Source organism: Bos indicus, chromosome 22, assembly GCF_029378745.1.
Source record: "Bos indicus isolate NIAB-ARS_2022 breed Sahiwal x Tharparkar chromosome 22, NIAB-ARS_B.indTharparkar_mat_pri_1.0, whole genome shotgun sequence".
In the NCBI taxonomy this organism is placed as follows: Eukaryota; Metazoa; Chordata; class Mammalia; order Artiodactyla; family Bovidae; genus Bos; species Bos indicus.
The window spans coordinates 22,356,356-22,378,239 of record NC_091781.1 but is presented as its reverse complement, the minus strand read 5'-3'; the positions used below and the strand labels follow the sequence as shown (position 1 = coordinate 22,378,239).

Sequence of the window (21,884 nt, the reverse complement as noted above, 5' to 3'; positions counted from 1 at the left end):
AGTTTACCAGAGCGTTGAAGAATGAGTACTTCCCTATCCATAAGATGTACAGGCAATGGCAGAAAACCACCTTTTTTCATAATTAGTTTCTGTGTCATAGGTATGCAGTGGGGAGAAGGAGGGTAAAGAGAGGCAGCACCTTAAATAAAATAATGATTCATGGAAAAATAATTAGGAAAGTAGCTAATACACATATTTATTGTTTAGTCACTAAGTCAGGTCCAACAGGCTCCTCTGTTCATGGCATTTCCCAGGCAAGAATACTGTATTATTTTCAAGACTGTCATAATAAAATATCAAGGCTTGGGTGGCTTAAACACCAGAAGTCTACTGTTTCAGTTTGGGAGGTCGGTAGTCTGAAATTGAGGTATCCAGGATGTTAGCAGTGTCATGCTCCCTCTGAAACCTGCAAAGGAACCCTTCCTTGGCCCCTTCCTAGCATCTGGGGGTTTGCTGGCAAACGGGTGTTCCTTGCCTTTCAGCTGTGTGACTCAAATCCCTGCCTTCATTGACAAAAGGCATTCTCCCGGTATTGTCACCTTGCTTATTTAACTTATATGCAGAGTACATCCTAAGAAATGCTGGGCTGGATGAAGCACAAGTTGGAATCAATATTGCTAAGAGAAATATCAACAACCTCAGATATGCAGATGATACCACTCTAATGGCAGATAGTAAAGAGGAATTAAAGAGCCTCTTGATGAAGGTGAAAGGAGAGTGAAAAATCTGGCTTAAAACTCAACATTAAAAAGACTAAGATCATGGTCATGACAAATAGAAGGGGGAAAAGTGGAAGCAGTGATAGATTTTATTTTCTTGGGCTACAAAATCACTGCAAATGGTGACTGCATCCACGAAATTAAAAGACACTTGCTCTTTGGAAGTTAAGCTATGACAAAAAGCAGAGACATTACTTTGCTGACAAAGGTCTCTATAGCTATGGTTTTTCTAGTAGTCGTGTATGGATTTGAGTTGAACCATAAAGAAAGCTGAGTGCCAAGGAATTGATGCTTTCAAATTGTGGTACTGGAGAAGCCTCTGGAGAGTCCTTGGACTGTAAAGAGATTAAACTGGTCAATCCTAAAGGAAATCAACCCTGAATATTCACTGGAAGAACTGATGCTTACACTAATACTTTGGCCACCTGATGCAAAGAGCTGACTCATTGGAAAAAACCTTGATGCTAGGAAAGATTGAAGGCAAAGGAAGAAGGGGGCAGCAGAGGATGAGATGGTTAGAAAGCATCATCAACTCAATAGTCATGAATTTAAGCAAACTCTGGGAGATGGTGAAGGACGGAGAGCCTGATGTACTGCAGTCCATGGGGTCGCAAAGAGTCAGACACAACTGAGTGACTAAACAACAATAATATTCTTGCGTGTCCCTGTGTTCACATCATCTTCTCTCTTATAAGGACATCAGTTACATTGGATTAGGGGCCCACCCTGCACAAGTATGACCCCATCTTAACTAATTAACATCTGCAACAACCCTATTTCCAAAAAAGGTCACTTTCTGAGGTCCTGGGATTAGGATTTACAAATACCTTTTTGAGGGAGGACAGTTCATTTGAGCCTTTTAACAACCCGATGAAGAAAGGATGCTCACACTGCTCCTGTATGTAGAACCAGGTTTTCATTCAATCTATTGGCTCCAAAGCCTGAGTTTACTCTTATCTTCTAAAGAGTTGCCTTATCAGTTGACATGTCTTCCCTCCCCTTTCTTTTAGGTGGGAAATATAATTTCCTGAGTTCTCAAAAACAATTTCCACCTTTTCTACCATAATATGAATTTGCTGTATCTTCTATTATCTGACCCAAGGGTGTGATCCAGAAATGACAAATGTTTTTGATGAGGTCCAGCTAAAGTGCCTAAAAAACAAAATAGTTAAGGCACAATAGCACCTAAAAGCTTATTCATTCAACAACCAATGTTGAGTGCCCCCTCAATGCTGAGCACTCTAGTAGGCACTGTGTAGCAAACGCCATCAGCAATTCTTAATTTCTGAAAGTTTCTTACACTCAGCCTTATAAAGAAATAGACAAAGAATGATGGCATTTGTTACAGGGTTAGACATTTTTTGTTTAGGTTATTTTCTATTATTTTCTATACAGAAAGGTCTCAGATAACTGCTATTTTCAAAGATGGTAAGGAGAACAATGGTGCACTCTGATACCTAATTTGAAGGCAGGAGTCTTACTTGCCTTATCCTGAGATTCTGGACGAAAGAATTCTTTTTTCATAACTTTCCTTCTGTAGTCAAATTATGAATCTTTTAAAGAGTGCATTGGCTTTCTTGTGTTTGCTTTTTGCAGTCTGCCATCCATCCATACATCTGTTTCAAGTGGACTTTGGCCTCTGGAGTGGCAGTCTCCTTAAGTGGAAGATTGTTGAAAATGTATTTTGTGATGTATCTTGGTTGTTTCAGTCAACATTTATAGAAGACTCATAGGCAGGCACTGTGTTAGGCACAGCAGCTACCAAGAGGAATAAAACACAACTTTGGACTTCAGTGAAATATTAGCTTGGAGCTTGGGTCACCTCCAAAACACTTGGATGAGTTGGTAAAGGAAAGAAACAGAGTGACTTAGAGCAAAGCCAAGCCAAGCGACATCTTTACGGTTACCATGTAAAGATGTCATCTGGCTGACATGCCTGCCAGACACTCTGAGCTTGTGCTTGCTGACAGGGCAGAGCCCAGGATAGCCTGAGGCTGGAATTTTTAAACTTGGTGTGCTTTAGAGCACCCTGTGGAGCTTTATATACCCAAACCCTATCCCAGACCAACTTCATCAAAATTTCTTAAGGCATGAGAATCTGCATTCTTAAAGAGAACTCTGGGTAATAAACAACTAAGTCTATAAATCTAGGGCTCTGCTGCCCAATATAGTAGCTGCTGGCCACATCCGGCTATTTAAGTGCAACTGAAATAAGTTTAAATAAAAGTTTTAAATTCCATTCCTCAGTCATACCAGCTACATTTCAAGTACTCAGTCACTACCCTGTTGGGAAGAGCCAACACAGAACACTTCTGTCATCAGAGGTTTGGACTGGATGTTGCTCATGGAGCTGTCACAGGCTGGCAACTCTCATCTCTCCTTCTCAAGGATCTATATATCTCTTCATTCCTTCCTTCCTTCTGACATGTATCTTATTTTACACAGTCATTTGTATATTTTGTCTTCTTCTCCTCGACAGGATTATAAATTATTTAAGCCCAGGGTCTGGTCTTTCTGGCCCTGTGACATAGTCAACACCCAATGAGCCTTTGTGTAATGAAATTAATCTAATTAAATTAGGTATCAGTTTATTAGACCTCTTTTGCATTTAGACTAAATCCAGATTTCATCAGAGTCTGGAAAAAAGATCAATCAGAGAGCAGGATTTTCCTAAATCATAGGCATTAGGATGGATGGGGAGAAGTTTATATGCTAAATGGAAAGCTTTTTATTCTTCTTTTTTAATTTAAATAAAAGTATGACTTTTAAAAGCACAAGGTTGGGCTGCCCTGGTGGTCTAGTGGTTAAGAATCCTCCTGACAATGCAGGAAACATGGGTTCTATCCCTGGTCCAGGAAGATCCCACATGCCCATCCATCACAACTACTGAGCCCAGGCACCGAGAGCCCGTGCTCCTTCCCCAGCAAGAGAAGCCACCACAATGAGAAGCTCGAGCACTGCAATGGAGAGGAGCCCCACTCGCCACAGCTAGAGAAAGGCTGCACACAGCAGCGAAGACCCAGCACCGCCAAAAAAATAAATCAAAAGAAAATAAAAGCATAGGATTTGTATCAGCCCAAATTAGAAGAGACCCAGTAGGACTGTGAAAATTGCTGGCTTAATATCATTGTCATATTTGGGCACTTGGAAAGCACGTTTTAATTGATTCAGATATTTTCATTATTTAGTAAGTGCCCTCTATGCAGATGCCAGGCCAGTGTCATCGTGAACAAGACGGAAACAGGGTCTCTACTGTGAAGCTCACTTTAGCCTTGGCAGATAAAACATTGCCAAGGACTTGCTCTGCCCAGACAGGCTGGGACAGTAGAAGAGCATGGTTTGGGCTCTGGCCTCAGGTGCCTGGATTCACACAGATCCTCCATCACTCTGCTGGCTCCTTGATCTTTGCCAGCTTGTTTCATTTTTCTGAGTCTCCATTTCATAATCCATAAAAATAGATAAATTAATGTTTCCTACCTCATAGGATTGTGAACACTAAATGAAATAGCTTATGTAAAGTGCTTAGTGCAGTGCCTGTGGCATTATAACAGCTAATTGCTATTAGTTAGTATGGACTGATATAATGACTACTACTCAGTCAACACAAACCCACAACAAACATTAGGTGTAAAAATGAGAAGTGTCTACAAGGTTAGAAAATAATTTATTTTTTTAGAAAAGATGCTTCCTATCTTTCTTGGGCTAAGAAGTTATTTCCCTTTGCTTCTTATTTACATCTCTGCACCCAGAGTAACCAAGATCAATAGGTAAGTATATTGGTAAATGCCCATCCTTGGTTCATTTTTTGTTTCTTTGTTTGGCAAAGGATTTAATTCATTTGGAACATTTCTAAGACAATTAGAAATGGAAATATTCTGGTTGTCATTCAACCTCTCAGTATAGAGAGGTATATGTACTTCTAAACATAGTGCTTCCAAAGGAGAATTCTTTCAAGAGGTTTACCATTAAACTGCAAAATTGAGATCCTACTTAATTAGCATGCAAAGATTTAATTAGCATTGTCTTATTAAAATAAATATAATATTTTCTTAATTCTAAAAATGATATTGCCTTTGAAAGTATGTTCTGGAAATGAGCATTGAACTTTGAAGGCAGTAATGCGATAATTGGAGAGTTTGCAGATTGAGCCTTTTCTGAGTCCTGCCCATTGTTTTGTCTGAGGGAGAAGGACAGCTGCTTATACACTTGTATTTCATATTAAAGTAAAATAGAATAAAATGTGGTACCTACCAAAGTCTCCTGTAAAGATTCAATCCAAACCAAACTGCAGAACTATTCTTGTGCCTTTGTTCTAAAATCTTTCTAGAATTCTAGAAAACTGTTTTATCCTAACTGAGGAATAGAGGATGTCTCAGTGGTACACGAGCATTTTGGCAAAGAGATGACCATGCCTAGATCATTTGGGAAGAATCTGTACTGCCTTTAAGAACAATAAATGCTCCCAGCCAGCCACTCTATACTTTTGATACTTCATTGACCGTCATACTCCTCTGATTCAAAGTCTCGGCTTCTTTGGGATGATCATGTGGGAGGTCATGTGTTACATGTGGGTGTGTAGGCCATGGGCTATGGAGCCAGGGAGCCTCAGTTCAAATCCTGTTCCATCACTTTCTAGCTGTATATCTTGAGCACACTACTGAATATCTCTGCGTTGGTTTCTACTGTGTGAAAAGCGACAGAGTTCCTATCTCCCAAAGATGTTGTGAGGCAAAAGTAAAGCACTACATAAAGACTGGGCTTGATAGAGAGAGGAGAAAGGAAAGGAAAGAAAAGGAAAGGAAAGAAGAGAAAGGTGTTCCAGATAATTTTCAGGAAATGTGTTCATTTCCTTGTTGGAAGAGTAGATATTAACTCAGTTTTCAGCACCTGACTGTATTTTCTAAGTTGAGAACTCCAGAGTAAATGTGTGATTATTGAGATTCCCAGGCACTGCTCAAGACATGCTCTTTCATTAAATCTTCGTAGTACCCATGTGAGGCAGATAGATGAAGATCCCCTTCCAACAGATGAAGAAACCATGGCTCAGAGAGTTGGACTAATTTGTCCAAGGTGATATCGATAGTGGCAGGATATGGACCTAGCTCTGTCTGCCTCTTTAGACCATTTCTTAAAAAAAAAAAAAAAAAATTGCTAAGCATAATTTCTCTTAAAAAGCCAGGATTAAGTAGTGTTTTGCTGTCAGTCATAGGAAGGGCTGCTTACATGGTTGCTACTATGAGTAGAAACTCAGAAAATAAGTGTCAAGTACCTAAAATCCTAGAGCTACCAGAGTCCTAAGACATCATCTATACTTGGCCCCAACTCATCCCTTACAGGTGGGAAAGATGGCCAGCATGATCTGAGTTGGAGGCAAAACCAGAGCTAAGGACTCAGATCATCTAACTGTTGGTGTAATCCACCAATCCTGGCACCACTCTGATTTTCGAACTGCTTCCAAACCAGAAAAGATTCACAACTAGATCGCATTATGGCCTGAGCTTTATGTCCTTGACTCAGTCTTACTTGAGATCTTAGACAAGTTACTTGACTTCTCTATAACACATGGCTATGGCTAAGTATGGCTAAGTCACTTCAGTCGTGTCCGACTCTGTGCAACCCCATAGATGGCAGCCCACCAGGCTCCCCCATCCCTGGGATTCTCCAGGCAAGAACACTGGAGTGGGTTGCCATTTCCTTCTCCAATGCATGAAAGTGAAAAGTGAAAGCGAAGTTGCTCAGTCGTGTCCGACTCTTAGTGACCCCATGTACTGCAGCCTGCCAGGCTCCTCCACCCATGGGATTTTCCAGGCAAGAGTACTAGAGTGGGGTGCCATTGCCTTCTCCACTATAACACATAGGGATGATCATACATTATAGCATATACATGTAAGGCACTCACTATAGTGGTTAGTCCATAGTAATTCTTCTATCAAAGTAAGTCTATTAATAAAGTGAGCTATATTCATATTATTATTATAGTATTTATGAGGCCTCTCCTACCTTGAATGCTCAGTTCCAACTCCTACTAATCTTTCAAATCCACTTATTATATTTGAATATCTGTGCCCTTTCTTAACAAAGTTTGCAACATACACAGTCCATCATCAAATTTTAAAAAGTTTATGCATTTTAAAAATTAAACTTGTGATTTGGTTGTGCTTATGTAGAACAGATCAACCATTATAATGAATTCACTAGCATGTTTTAAAAACATCAGTAGACATTGTCTAGCTGACCTGACTAAATTTTTTGGAATAAACTGGCCATCAGCATGATTGATTGAGCTATCCTGTCTGTGATCCATCTAAGTGAAGGTTAAGATGGAGGTTACCAAACAAGCCACTGAACTCTTCCTAAATGGAATGACATTTTCCTCTGCTTCTAATAAATGGTAACTGATTAACGGAGTGCTGGAGGCCAACATTCTTCAGAGAGTTTTGGACCCTGCCCATTTGACCCTGCCAGAATATGAATTTCAACTAACCCAAGACTAAGTGAAGCAGTGTGGGGTTCCATAAACAGCCCTGTGTTTGGAGGGTAGGAATGCAGTCAAGCTTGGCCTCCAAATATGTGATCTCACCTCTCTGAGGTGTCCTCTATGAAATGAGAGATGTTTTAGATGTGCCAGGTGATCTCCAAGGTCTTATCCAACTTTCATAGTTTGTATTTCTCGTATTTCAAAGGGAGATGAGCCTGTTTGCCTTTGATCAGTTGAAACCAAACCAGATTCTGAAGTAGATGTTATTCCCCAGGGCTCTTCCACAAGCCCCTTCCCGACCACACCAAGCCACCTATTTAGATTTGGGTTCATCCCAACTGGCTCTGGGCTTCTGGCTTTTGTTTTCTTTCGGTCTTTTAAATTTTTTCTTTTGTAACTCTTCAGTCCATGCGTCCTAGCCTGTTCTGTTTACCATGCCTGGCCAACCCTCCCACAAGGGCTAATGTGCTGTCCATGCCCAGTTCCTCTCAGGAACCTAATAAATTGTGGCTCCAGCTTATACCCTCAACTTGGAGACCAGCTGCACCTCTGAGCTTTTCCCAGAGGTGCTGGCTGATGCTTTACCTGCAGTGTGATGGATTTGCCCCAGCCCAAAACAGGAAGGAAAATTCGGGGTAATCAAAAGATCATGTGTGGCCATCTTCTGCTTTACACACTTCTGAATTTGTACTGCCTACGCATGCCAGAGGATTTTTTAGTCCTTATTAGTTAAGAATAACATATACAAGAAGAAAATAAAATTAGGAAAGGGATGATCACAATTTCCTCTAGGAACCAGAAAAACCAACACTGAATTTTAAAATGGTCAGATCAGGAACTGCTGAATTGAGGATCAAGGCACCTGTGTTTTATTTTGTTCCTCTGCCAATTAACTGGGTCATGCTGGATCACCTAGGGTATCTCTAAGGTCCTGCCTTTTAAAGTAGGTGTTCCAAAAGAAAGGGGTGTAGAATGAATTTCTGTAAATGTAATGCTCTTTTAAAAAGCACTAAAGTGTTGAAGGAGGAGAAGGGGACGACAGAGGATGAGATGGCTGGATGGCATCACCAACTCAATGGACATGAGTTTGGGTAAACTCTGGGAGTTGGTGATGGACAGGGAGGCCTGGTGTGCTGCGGTTCTGCTGCTGCTGCTGCTAAGTCGCTTCAGTGTGTCCGACTCTGTGAGACCCCATAGACGGCAGCCCACCAGGCTCTCCCGTCCCTGGGATTCTCCAGGCAAGAACACTGGAGTGGGTTGCCATTTCCTTCTCCAATGCATGAAAGTGAAAAGTGAAAGTGAAGTTGCTCAGTCGTGTCCGACTCTTTGCGACCCCATGGACTGGAGCCTACCAGGCTCCTCCGCCCATGGGATTTTCCAGGCAAGAGTACTGGAGTGGGGTGCCACTGCCTTCTCCGGTGCTGTGGTTCATGGGGTCGCAAAGAGTCAGACACGACTGAATGACTGAACTGAACTGAACTGAATGCTCTTTTAAAAAGCACTAAAGTGTTGAAGAAGAATCTTGAGAGTCCTTTGGACTGCAAGGAGATCAAACCAGTCAATCCTAAAGGAACTCAACCCTTAATATTCACTGGAAGGACTGATGCTGATGTTGAAGCTCCAATACTTTGGCCAGCTGATGTGAAGAGCTGACTCATTAGAAAAGACCCTGATGCTGGGAAAGACTGAAGGCAGAGAAGAGGGTGGCAGAGGATGAGATGGTTAGATAGCATCACTGGTCAATGGACATGAATTTGAGCAAACTCCGGAAGATGGGGAAGGATAGGGAAGCTTGGCATGCTGCAGTCCATGGGGTTGCAAAGAGTGGACATAACTGAGCAACTGAGCAACAACAAAAGAAGTTTTCTTCAGAGCAGAGTCACACCCACACTTTAATACGCTGAGCTTCTAATTATAGGTTTTCACGTGGCAAGTATTTGCCGATAATATTTGAAAACTGACATCTAATTATCAGGTACTCCCATTAGCTCAGCATTATTGGTGATATTGTTACCTATGGTGATATTTAAATAGCTCAGAGATTTAAAACTGGCCACATGCCATTAAAGGCCTCATAAAGCACATAGTTTTGTTTTGTTCTAGTTTGTTCAGATATAAATATCTGTGGATGCCTTTTGGAGTGCATGCACTCTCCAGCTTTTTACATGGCCATTATTTCCTTCTGTGTTCTACTCAACTGACTTTACCCACCTGATCCCTGCAGGCACTGCAGTTTGAGATCCTTGGCATAATCATCAAACACCATGCCTGTTTAACAATTTAATAACCAAAAAAGAGAAACAAAGGAAAGAAGGAAGGCCAGGAAGAAGGGTTACCTCCCTGAAATGGCAGGAAGTGTAGTTTTCATGACACTGGAGAATGGGCTGATGAGATGACTTCCTGAGGATTGTGTTGGTCTCAGAAGCTGTGACTGTCTTTCCTCTTGATCCTCTTACTGTGAGATAAATAAAATAGGACTCAGAGTACTGGACTTGGTCAAGGTCACCTGAAAAGTTTGTGGTGAAGCCAAAATGAAGAATCGTTTCCCTGGTGTCCTCATTCTGTTGCTCAGCCCATTCACACGCACACTGCTGCACTCTTTGCTGATGAATAATGTGGGCTCTCAGGAACAGTTCCTTATGCAAAAGAGCCTCTGCGAGCTCCATTACATCCTTGCAAGGGGATACACTTTATTGTTGCCGTAATGCGTTATGGAGACGATTATAGCTCTCTCTCCCGTACGCACCCTCCATCTGTGGTCACTAACACAGGGTGCTTCACTTTGGATAACGTGCGAACAAGGAGCATAATTTTGGGAAATGGTTGGAGAAGGAAATCTAAAAGTCAGAAAGGGTCAAGGGCCAGAAGAAAGTGCAAGAAACGAATGCCTTTAAAAACAGTTCTTGCAGATTCAGAGTTCAGAATGCATTAGCAAGACCTTCTTTCTTTCTGAAGGGAAATAAAATATACCCTTCATAAAGAAAGCCTTGCAATCTCTCTCCTCTCTCTCTCTCTGGTTCTACCTGCTGTAGCCATCTGCCTTGTTAGAAGGCCTCTGGCCAAGTCCTTTTCAGCACTTGCAGTTGCTGCTACCAAAATGGCACTCTACTGATTTCCACCACCCTTTCATCCTCAATGCCCATTAGGAGACTCTAATTCAATATGAGACACCAAACCTGTAAGTAGTGATGGCTAACACCTGTTGAGCCCTTGCCATGTGCCAGGTCCTCTACCAAAAGCTCCCTATTTAACATCTCATCCTAATTCTCTTACCAAAGAAGGTTTTATGGTAGCCAGTTTCTGAAAAAAGGAACCAGACTTAGAAAACTTCAATAACTTGCTCAAGGTTACAGAGCTGAATTTGACACCAGGTCTGCTTCTCCAGAAACTTCACTGTTAACTCTATGCTAAATTCCTGTTTCAAAAGCTTAAAGACTTTGTGAATCTAAATCATCAGGCACTTGTACCTGGAGCAGAAGTCAAGGTGGCCTTCAGACATAGGGGAGTTCCCTATGGGAGGTCAATCCATAGAGTGAGGTTTGCTCTACCTTACCACCCCCACTTCAGCCCCCATAACAGGAGAATGGATACAGAAAGAATGTGTATGGAGACAATTTTTCTTTCTAACCAGAAGGAAAGCTTACTTGAATAAAAATCCCTTCTCTCCATTATTCAAGCCATTCCCAAAAGAAGACAATCAAACCTGAATTCTGTGTTAGCCCTGGATCTATGCCCTATTTTTCTGAACATTATGTACATGGTGTGAATTTGGCCACCAAAGAAACTTTGCATAAAAGCATACGTCTGCTGAAGGCATTTTCTTCAGCTTTTAGGAGGTCAAAGTTTTAGTTCTTCATTGATGTAACTAATAGTGTCTATGAGATGATGTTAATTTCCAGGTGAGAGGTTTGTGTTTCACAATTTGCTTGTCTGCAACAAGTTTTAATTTAGCCCCAGTGCAATATTTGCTCTCTGGGTTTCTAACATTAATTTCAATAATACTGGGTAAAAATATAATGGAAATGGTAAGCAATAATAATTTTTGAAATAATTAGAAAAAAATAACTCTTTTTCTAAATACCTGTCATACCCAAGAGTCTTAAAGAGATTTGCTTATTCATTACCTCCCAATCTCACTGCAGAGGGAGAATGAAATTTAACGGGCAAATTTGATGAGGTTCCAGAGATCCAAATAAGGATTTGCGGTCTCAGTCTGTGCTGGATTCTTTCCCAGATTCTGGGCTGAATACTTTCACATAGATTATTTTATTTAGTTTCCACATATGAAGTATGTATAATTAGTCTTACTTTAAGCCATGGAAACTGAGACACAAAGAATGTATGTAGTTTGTATAAGGTAACACTTCTAGTAAGTAAGTGAAGAAGTCTGATTCTGAATCCAGATCACTTTGATTCCCCCAGGACAGAATCCTTTCTGTAATTTGAGAGCTATCTGGGTTTAGTGTAACTACAATTTGCACAACCATCATGTGACTGTGACTTGCTTATTTCTTTTGCCCAACTCCCTAAGAACTTAATGCATAAAGATTCTAGCCCAAATTCCTATCAAACTAACATCCATCTGCATGATTCAATGGGGGAATGGGAATCAGTGCCAGTTTCACTGATGGTGATGACCATGCAGCCCATTTCCTTTGAAATTTTATATGCAGAGCAGAGTGTTCCAAACATACATAAAAGAAGCATCAAATTTAATTATATAATTGCTCATGGACTCTTTGAAAGGCATCACTGGCCAATTCTGGGCCTTTAAAGCTATGGTTTGCTATTATTTAAGGGACCGTTCCTTTAAACAGCCACACTTGTTTATGGAAGACACAGTCTTCTCACATTTGACCAACTTTGGTCCAATCAACCCTAGAACAAATCAATTTTACTTTTTAAAATAATCTGTGCTAGCCATTTGTTATTTGTTGCAGAATTTAAGATCTTAATTTGTGTGTGGGTGATAAAAGTTGGCCTGTATTGTGATTCACTTACTTTATTATAGTAAAAAGCCCTAACGTTAAATGTTGTTGGTGTTCAGTCGCTAAGTCATGTCCAACTCTTTGCAACCCCACTGACTGCAGTATGCAGGCTTCCCTGTCCTTCACTTAAACTTACCATCTTCCATTTTTTAAGTGTATAGTCACACTGTTGTACAGAGCTCTCAAAACTTCTTCATCTTAGAAAACTGATACTCTTATCAGTTTTCCAAGATGAAGTTTAAAATTTTTTCAAAATCTATCTCTTTCTCCTCCCTACAGTCCTTAGCAACCACCTCTCTACTTTCTGATTCTGTGATTTTGATTATTTAAATAATTCATATGAGTGGAATCTTACAGTGTTTGTCTTTTGTGACTGACATTTCATCTAGTGTAAATGTCCCCGGGGGCCATCCATATTGTAGATGTGACAGGATTTCCTTCTTTTTTAAAGCTTTTCTAAAGCTGTATAAGATCCCACTGTATGTATATGCCATATTTTCTTTTTCCATTCATCCATCAGTGGACATCTGGGTTGCTTCCACTTCTTGCCATTATAAATGACACTGCAGTTTACATTGGTGTGCACATACCTGTTTGAGATCATGCTTTGAATTCTTTGGGATAAATACCCAGAATTTGGGTTGCTGGATCATATTGTTATTCTATTTCTAATTTTTTGAGGAGCCTTCCATACTGTTTTCCATAATGGCTACACCATTTTACATTCCAACCCGTAGTGCACAAGAGTTTTAATTTCTTCACATCCTCATCAAAAGTTTGTTCTTTTCTGTTCTTTTGACAGTGGCTATCCTCTTGGGGCCCAACGTCATTCTTTTGCATCTGGATACCCACACCATTTGTTGAACAGACTATCCTTTCCTCATTGTATAGTCTTGGCACTCTTGTCAAAGATCTGATAATATATGGAAGAGCTTATTTCTTGGCTTTTTGTTCCATTGGTTTGTATGTCTATCTTTGGTCATTATTACTTTGTAGTATGTTTTAAAATCAGGAAGTGTGATGCCTCCATCTTTGTTCTTTGTTTTCAGGATTGTTTTGGCTAGTCAGGGTTCCTTGAGATTCCATGTAAATTTTAAGATTTTTTTCTTTAATTATCTTTAAATATTGTCATTGGGATTTTGATAGGGATTGCATTGAATCTATAGATCATTTGGAGTAGATAGTATCTTAACAGTAGTAAGTCTTCCAGTCTATGAACATGGAATTTATTTTCATCTTCTTTTATTTCTCTTATTTTTGGATCAATATTCATCAGATATTGGTCTGTAGTTTTCTTCTCTTGTTGCAATAATGGCTTTACTTTTAAACACTGTTAATGAATGGCTCCTGAGACATAACCTATGTTTTAAAATGGTATAGGGACTCTGTGAAGCTTTGTTCTATGTATAATGTTCAAAAATAAGTCTGGGAGAATAAAATAAAGAGAATTTACAATGGTATACAAATAGAAACATCTTAAACACTTCCTTTTGTATTAAGGAAGTTTTATTCTCAGTTCCCAAAGGAGCTGAATGCTAGTTTGAGAGAATATATCTTCCCTCTATGTTTGATATGATAGCTGACATTCTGAGCTTGTGTGGTGTATTTGTTTAAAGAGGTTTGTGTATGTGTCAAGGAGAATTTTGAATATTTCAATATAATAACCTCATCATATAAACTAAAATGGAGGGATTCCACATGACAATATTCAAAGGATAGCCCCATAAAAGATACTCTTCAATGGTAACAGACTGTTTTGGGAGTTTCACACAACTTAAATATATGTTTTACTTTCTGCCATGTTTTCTTCAGTTCAGTCAGAATTTTTAAATTAGTTGAAATTCCATTTCAGAGGTATTAAAGGTATATTTATACTCCTGGTTTTTCTATTATGAATTAAAATTAAGGAAAAACCTGTGGCAAAAGTGTTCTTAACAGAACATATATTGTGACCACTGTCCCTATTTTAAGATTACTATAAATGGAAACAAGAGTAGAATAAACTCATGGAGTTAATGATGTTTGGAAAATGCTATTCTCTGAGGTATGCTTTTATTTTATGGAATTTCTTGATAAAAGTCACAATCAGGTAGTGTTAAACATTGAAAAGTTTTGCAGATCCATGATATGTGGTCAAGTATCCACATCCAGAGGAGGAGGATATCAGTATATTTCACCCCACTGAGGATAGTAAGCATCTAGCATTACACATGGCAACCCACTCCAGTACTCTTGCCTGGAAAATCCCATGGATGGAGGAGCCTGGTAGGCTTCAGTCCATGGAGTCGCTAGGAGTTGGACACAACTGAGCGGCTTCCCTTTCACTTTTCACTTCCATGCATTGGAGAAGGAAATGGCAACCTACTCCAGTGTTCTTGCCTGGAGAATCCCAGGGACGGGGGAGCCTGGTGGGCTGCCGTCTATGGGGTCGCACAGAGTCGGACACGACTGAAGTGACTTAGCAGCAGCATTACACAGCACGTGGCCTCCCTTCTCCGGCTTCTGATTTGCCAGATCTGTACTGGATGGTTTTTTAAAATTCAATCTTGTTAGACCAGGAACTTGGTTTGTGTATTTTATAAAACAACCTGAAAAATGTACAATTTTTCATTCTTTCTACATAAATATATATATATATATATAACAAATAGAGAAGTGCAGGACTATTTGTAGCATTATGCTTCTTGGTCCCTCACAAGGATAACTGTGTTTTGTAAAGAATGAGGGTAGTAATAGTAGCTAATATGAATTGAGAGCTTGCTGTGTATTGAACACTAGGCTTCAAACATGTTATATGCTCTTCTTTATTGAATCCTTACAGTAATCTTCTGAAGATAAAGAAAACACTAGTCACTGAAGTACCTTCAGTACTCAAAGCTGAATTGCATTATAGCAAGTGTAAGAAAATATATATCTCTACTTTTAATATCTTAGCAAATGACTGGACTGGTCTTGGGAGAGCAGGACAGACACTGAATCCATAATGACTTTTACGCGTGATGTAATCTAAAAAACCAGCGGATTAGCTACTGTATGATCTTTACAAGCAGGTGAGCAATACATATTTGACTCCAGAAGACCTTATCAAAATCAATAGATGATACATGGCTAAATAAAATCAAATATCTCCAGCTTTCCTTCTTTTATTTATCCTCCAATAACCACTGCATGCTGCTACTGCTGCTGCTGCTAAGTCGCTTCAGTCATGTCCGACTCTGTGCGACCCCATAGACGGCAGCCCATCAGGCTCCCCCGTCCCTGGGATTCTCCAGGCAAGAACATTGGAGTAGGCTGCCATTTCCTTCTCCAATGCATCGAAGTGAAAAGTGAAAGTCAAGTCGTTCAGTTGTGTCCGACTCTAGCGACTCCATGGACTGCAGCCTACCAGGCTCCTCTGTCCATGGGATTTTCCAGGCAAAAGTACTGGAGTGGGGTGCCATTGCCTTCTCTGAACCACTGCATAGCTAAAATTAAATAGATGAGAGCTATAATAAGATAACAAATATAATTAACTTTTATAAGCATTTAATATCTGCCAGGCACTACACTAAGAGCTTTACATAGATTCTTTTAGTTCTCTCAATAATCCTATGAGAGAGATACTTTTATGACCAATCCTGCTTTATGGTTGAAGAAGCTGAGGCTTTAAGAGGTTAAATAACATGCCCTTGTTATTTAACATGTTAAATAAGGTTGAATAACATACCCGTGTATAGCTATTAAGTGACCATGTCATTTCCTATGAGACAGATGAAATCATGCATGTGAAATTATATATATATATATATATATATATATACATGTACAAGTGTATTTGTATTTTTAATGAAGACCAGTAGTGTGGTGGACTGGAGTCCTTTTACAATTTCATTCAGTCAAAATCAGATGTGTCTATGAGAATACAAGAAAAACTGATATTTTTCTTTTGTAGTTCTGTTAAATTAAATTTTTGCATAAAAATAATTGAGCTAGATCAGCTGTGGCTGAATATGTCTACCATTTGGAAAAGAAAGAATTCGTGAAAACAAATGAAGAATACAATTAAAATACAAAGAGAATGACCTTTTAATTTTTTTTTTGAACCATAAATATATGTAGTTTCTACAGTCACCTTCCTCTTGAAAGAAATGACATCTGTGGGCTTTTCCAAGTGTTTTTATTAAGTGTGTGTGTATGTGTGTACCTGTGTGTTTAATGATTTCACTCAATAATACAAGAAGTCCTAACTTAATTGTAAAAGTGAAGGAACACTAAAACTAGTTTAGTAAGTGTAATAATATATTAAAAGTATTCTACAAACTAAAAGCTTGTTTAATTATTTTGAACGTTATTAGATTTATAAATGATTGTCTTTTTAGTAGACAAAGAAAAGCTATAATGTAGAACGTACATGGAGTAAACATAACATTTGTCCTAATCTGATTTTCAGGCACATCTCCAGACTTTGATTTGGCTGAAATAACTTATGCCATAGAGCTGTGCACATGCCTGGAATTGAGAGATACAGGTAAAGAGACTCCAGATTGCTTCCTGCCTTTTGAAACTCCAGGAAATCATCCCTTCAGACTCTGGAATTCTACAGTTTTCAACAGAGACTTTGCTTAAATGTTTACATTTTTTGCTTGCTGTCTTTCATACCACTATATAGTGCTCGTGTTTTGTTAAAACTTAACAATTGTCAGGAGTTCAACTTGCTTGGCAAGCCAGCATGGCTAGAATGAGCTTTGTCTTAGCAGCTTACCAGATGGTGCTGAGCCTGCTCATGACTTCATTAACTGGGTCTTCCCTACAAAGTAGTGAGTGTCCACAACTTTGTGTATGTGAAATTAGGCCCTGGTTTACCCCTCAGTCAACGTACAGAGAAGCCACCACTGTTGACTGCAATGATCTCCGCTTAACAAGGATTCCCAGCAACCTTTCCAGTGACACTCAAGTGCTTCTCTTACAGAGCAATAACATCGCCAAGACTGTGGATGAGCTACAGCAGCTTTTCAACCTGACGGAGCTAGATTTCTCCCAAAACAACTTTACAAATATTAAGGAGGTAGGGCTAGCAAACCTGACCCAGCTCACCACTCTACATCTGGAGGAAAATCAGATTACGGAAATGAATGATTATTGTCTACAAGACCTCAGCAACCTTCAAGAACTCTACATCAACCATAACCAGATTAGCACTATTTCTGCCAATGCTTTTTCAGGCTTAAAAAATCTTTTAAGGCTCCACCTGAATTCCAACAAATTGAAAGTGATCGATAGCCGCTGGTTTGATTCCACACCCAACCTGGAAATTCTCATGATTGGGGAAAACCCCGTGATTGGAATTCTGGATATGAACTTCAAACCTCTCTCAAATTTGAGAAGCTTAGTTTTGGCTGGAATGTATCTCACTGATATTCCTGGAAATGCCTTGGTGGGCTTGGATAGCCTCGAGAGTCTGTCATTTTATGATAACAAACTAGTCAAAGTCCCTCAACTTGCCCTGCAAAAAGTTCCTAACTTGAAATTCTTAGACCTCAACAAAAACCCCATCCACAAAATCCAGGAAGGGGACTTCAAAAATATGCTTCGGTTAAAAGAACTGGGGATCAACAATATGGGGGAGCTCGTTTCTGTGGATCGCTATGCCCTGGATAACTTGCCTGAACTCACAAAGTTAGAAGCCACCAATAACCCCAAATTATCTTACATCCACCGCTTGGCTTTTCGAAGTGTTCCTGCCCTAGAAAGCTTGATGTTGAACAACAATGCTCTGAATGCCGTTTATCAAAAGACAGTAGAATCCCTTCCTAATCTGCGTGAGATCAGTATCCACAGCAATCCCCTGAGGTGTGACTGTGTCATCCACTGGATTAACTCCAATAAGACAAACATACGCTTCATGGAGCCCTTGTCTATGTTCTGTGCCATGCCACCTGAATACAGAGGGCAACAGGTAAAGGAAGTTTTAATCCAGGATTCCAGTGAGCAGTGCCTCCCAATGATATCTCATGACACATTTCCAAATCATTTAAACATGGATATCGGCACAACAGTTTTCCTAGACTGTCGGGCCATGGCTGAGCCGGAACCTGAAATATACTGGGTCACGCCCCTCGGGAATAAGATAACTGTGGAAACCCTTTCAGAGAAATACAAGCTAAGTAGTGAAGGTACATTGGAAATATCTAAAATACAGATTGAAGACTCAGGAAGATACACTTGTGTTGCCCAGAATGTGGAAGGGGCAGACACTCGAGTGGTGATGATTAAGGTTAATGGAACCCTTCTGGATGGTGCCCAGGTGCTGAAAATATATGTCAAGCAGACAGAATCTCATTCCATTTTAGTGTCCTGGAAAGTCAATTCCAATGTCATGACATCAAACTTAAAATGGTCATCTGCCACCATGAAGATTGACAACCCCCACATAACATACACTGCCAGGGTCCCGGTAGATGTTCACGAATACAACCTAACACATCTGCAGCCTTCCACAGATTATGAAGTGTGTCTCACAGTGTCCAATATTCATCAGCAGACTCAAAAGTCATGTGTTAATGTCACAACCAAAAATGCTGCCTTTGCGCTGGACATTTCGGATCAAGAAACCAGTACAGCCCTAGCTGCAGTAATGGGGTCCATGTTTGCCGTCATTAGCCTTGCGTCCATTGCTGTGTATATTGCCAAAAGATTTAAGAGGAAAAACTACCATCATTCACTGAAAAAGTATATGCAAAAAACCTCTTCCATCCCACTAAATGAGCTGTACCCACCGCTCATTAACCTCTGGGAAGGTGACAGCGAGAAAGACAAAGATGGTACTGCAGACACCAAGCCAACCCAAGTTGACACATCCAGAAGCTATTACATGTGGTAACTCAGTGGATATTTTGCTTCTGGTAGTAAGGAGCACAAAGACGTTTTTGCTTTATTCTGCAAAAGTAACAAGTTGAAGACTTTTGTATTTTTGACTTTGCTAGTTTGTGGCAGAGTGGAGAGGACGGGTGGATATTTCAAATTTTTTTAGTATAGCGTATCGCAAGGGTTTGACACAGCTGGCAGCGTCTCTAGGCTTCCAGTTTGTGTCTGGTTTTTATTCTTATCATTATTATGATTATTATTATTATATTATTATTATTATTATTTTGTTTTAGTTGTTGTGCTAAACTCAGTAATGCTGTTCTAACTACAATGCTCAATAAAATGATTAATAACAGGTTGGGGTTCCCCTGTGCTTTTACCAGTAGCATGACCCCTTCTTCTGAAGCCATCAGCAGACAGTACTGTGTCCTCCAAAAAGCTAACACAAGGTTGTGAAGCAGCATTGAAACTTTTGTAGCAATCTAGTCTATAGACTTTTAACTCAAGAAGCTAAGGCTAGACTTGTTACCTTTGTTGAATGATGTTAGTTGACTGTACTGTAATGTTGTATCAACTAAATTGAATGTTTGCTTTTGAACAACTTTTCTTTTTGTAATAGTTAAAAGGCTTAGAACAAGCTAACAGGCAATAGAAATATGTATATCAGATTTTTTATGTAACAAACTACATGTTAATTGTTACCTTATTCTTTTTATCTTTAGTAGACACTTTTAAAAAAAAGACAATAATTTTGTTGTGTTTAACTCACCAACATGTGGTGTATAATGAAGACAGAACTATAATAAATTAGTTTTGTTCTGATTTTTTAGAACACTTGCAATAATGTATCATTTATAGTTCTTGCTAGTTGCAGTGGTGATATTTTTCACATCCCTAATAACAACCACCAAAATAAATTACCGACAGCATGTTGCTTTTTAAAACTAGGCCTAAAAAATTTTTATTTCTTTTTCTAAGGGAAGAAATAAATATTTTAATGAAAAGGATTTCTATATTTTAAATATTACTGATGAGACCTAATGGAAGGAAAAGTTCATATGAAGAAAGAAGGTATATTACTGTATCCCATGTAGAGGTAAATGTAGCAAAAGACATAGATACATTGGCTATGTCACATTCCTTCTCTGTAAGGGTCTTGTTAAAATCTGATTTTTTTTAGTAGTAGTCATATTCCCCATCAGTCTAAAACATAAGCTCCAAAATGTATTGCATGTTATTCCTTTCACAGCTGTCATTATGCCTAGATACATAATAATCCACATATCAGTGGGGAGATAGCTACTGAGAAAAGTAAGTGATTAATAGAAGAGAGAACAACTTCTCTACAATTGGCATTTTTACATCCAAATAATATATATAAACAGTTTTGCAGAATAATGTGTTTCCCGAATAACGTGTGTGAAATTTAGAACAGAAGGAGCCAGATTTAGGTAGGAGGCCAGATCCACAAATAGGGGAGGGGGACGATTTAAAGGTATAGTTAGAGGAAAGAGGACCCACTTGAAGATGCAGATTAATACAGCAGAGAAATGTTTTCAAAAGACTGTTCCAGCTGGCACCTGCTCCCAGAGACATGCTGTCACACCAGGAACGATGAGATTGTAAAAAGAAATCGAGAGCAAGCGGGTGCCAGCTGAGCAAAAGCAAGGAAAAAGGAGAAAGAAGTGCAGGTGAGGAAGGATGAAGGATTTCTTTGTAAAATTCCTGTTCTGTGTGTGTGAATCTCTTAGAAAAAAATTGTCACCTTCCTTCCCACAGTGTCTACTGAGTAGAAGAGAGGTTCAAATGCTGAAGCAAGTGAGCTGCATAGAAAAAGAGCATCCGAATAAGAGCATCTCTTTCCACAGCCTTCATTTGTTGGCAGAAAAACTGGGGCCCGGGGAAGGATTGTAACTTGCCCTGGTCAGACTTTTATCCATGGAGAAGGCTGCCTCCATCTGTTGCTCTGGGACCAGCAGCCTTCTAGACTGCGGTGCAGAGCTTCTCTTACAGTTCTCACAACCTCTGGTGCCCTTGCTTCACAATGGCCTTCACAATGGCTTCACAATGGCATCTTCAAGTTCCCATTTATTCAGGACATATTTTAGCGCAAGGGCAAACGAAAGGGTCAGGAAAGCTTCTGCCTCACGGGTATTTGCCAGTTACATGTGGGATACACCGGGGGCTAGAGATGCTTCGGATGCAGCCTTGGTGGGGGAGGGTTTCCTGCTGGGGACTCTTGTCTTCAAATATCTACAAAAAGTAATGGACTATCCAACAAAGTCTTCTGCTAATTCTGCAAACTGTGAAAGGAAAATGATACCAAAGCATTAGGCTCAGACCAGGGAGGAGGCATTGTTTATCCCATACAGCAATGACTTGAACCTGGCACATAATCAGCACTCAAATATTAGTGGCATAAATGGAAAAAACAACAACAACAATAACAATGAGAAAACTACTTCCCTATTCTGGATATGTAACAAGGGATCGCAAGAGTCGGACACGACTTAGCGACCAAACCACCACCACCACCACCAAGCAGCAGGAAATCCAAGTGTTTTTTGCCAACTATCTTCTGCCAGGTCAGTTTGGGGGTAAAACCCTTTAACTCCTTCTCCAATAAAATATTTGAGCTTCTTTTTCCTTGTCCGTGCTACTTGGTTTGGTTTTCAGTCGAGAGAAAGCAAAATGGTATAGTACTTTTTTTAACCCTAACCAAGTATTTTCTCATTTGTACTTAATTTAATTTGATACATTAGACAGCCAGTGAAATTAGACATCAAACTAGGTCTTGACTGGTAATGGAAGTTACATCACCTTTACCAATGAAGTGACTATTACAGGTCACTTTGT

The 21,884-nt window shown here is 39.6% G+C and overlaps 1 protein-coding gene across 3 annotated transcripts in view; it reads left to right on the top strand.

Moving 5' to 3' along the window:
- Nucleotides 1-21,670, top strand: part of LRRN1 (leucine rich repeat neuronal 1) — a 42,649-nt gene extending 20,979 nt beyond the window's left edge. For 2 of the 3 annotated variants that reach the window (XM_019984840.2, XM_019984841.2), the window contains exon 2: nucleotides 16,615-21,670. In XM_019984840.2, coding sequence (XP_019840399.1) covers nucleotides 16,894-19,044 — 2,151 coding nt within the window. In that variant the 5' untranslated portion in view covers nucleotides 16,615-16,893 and the 3' untranslated portion in view covers nucleotides 19,045-21,670. The remainder of the gene's footprint in view (nucleotides 1-16,614) is intronic. The other variant, XR_002183346.2, reaches the window with a different exon arrangement.
- The last annotated feature ends 214 nt before the right edge of the window (nucleotides 21,671-21,884 follow it).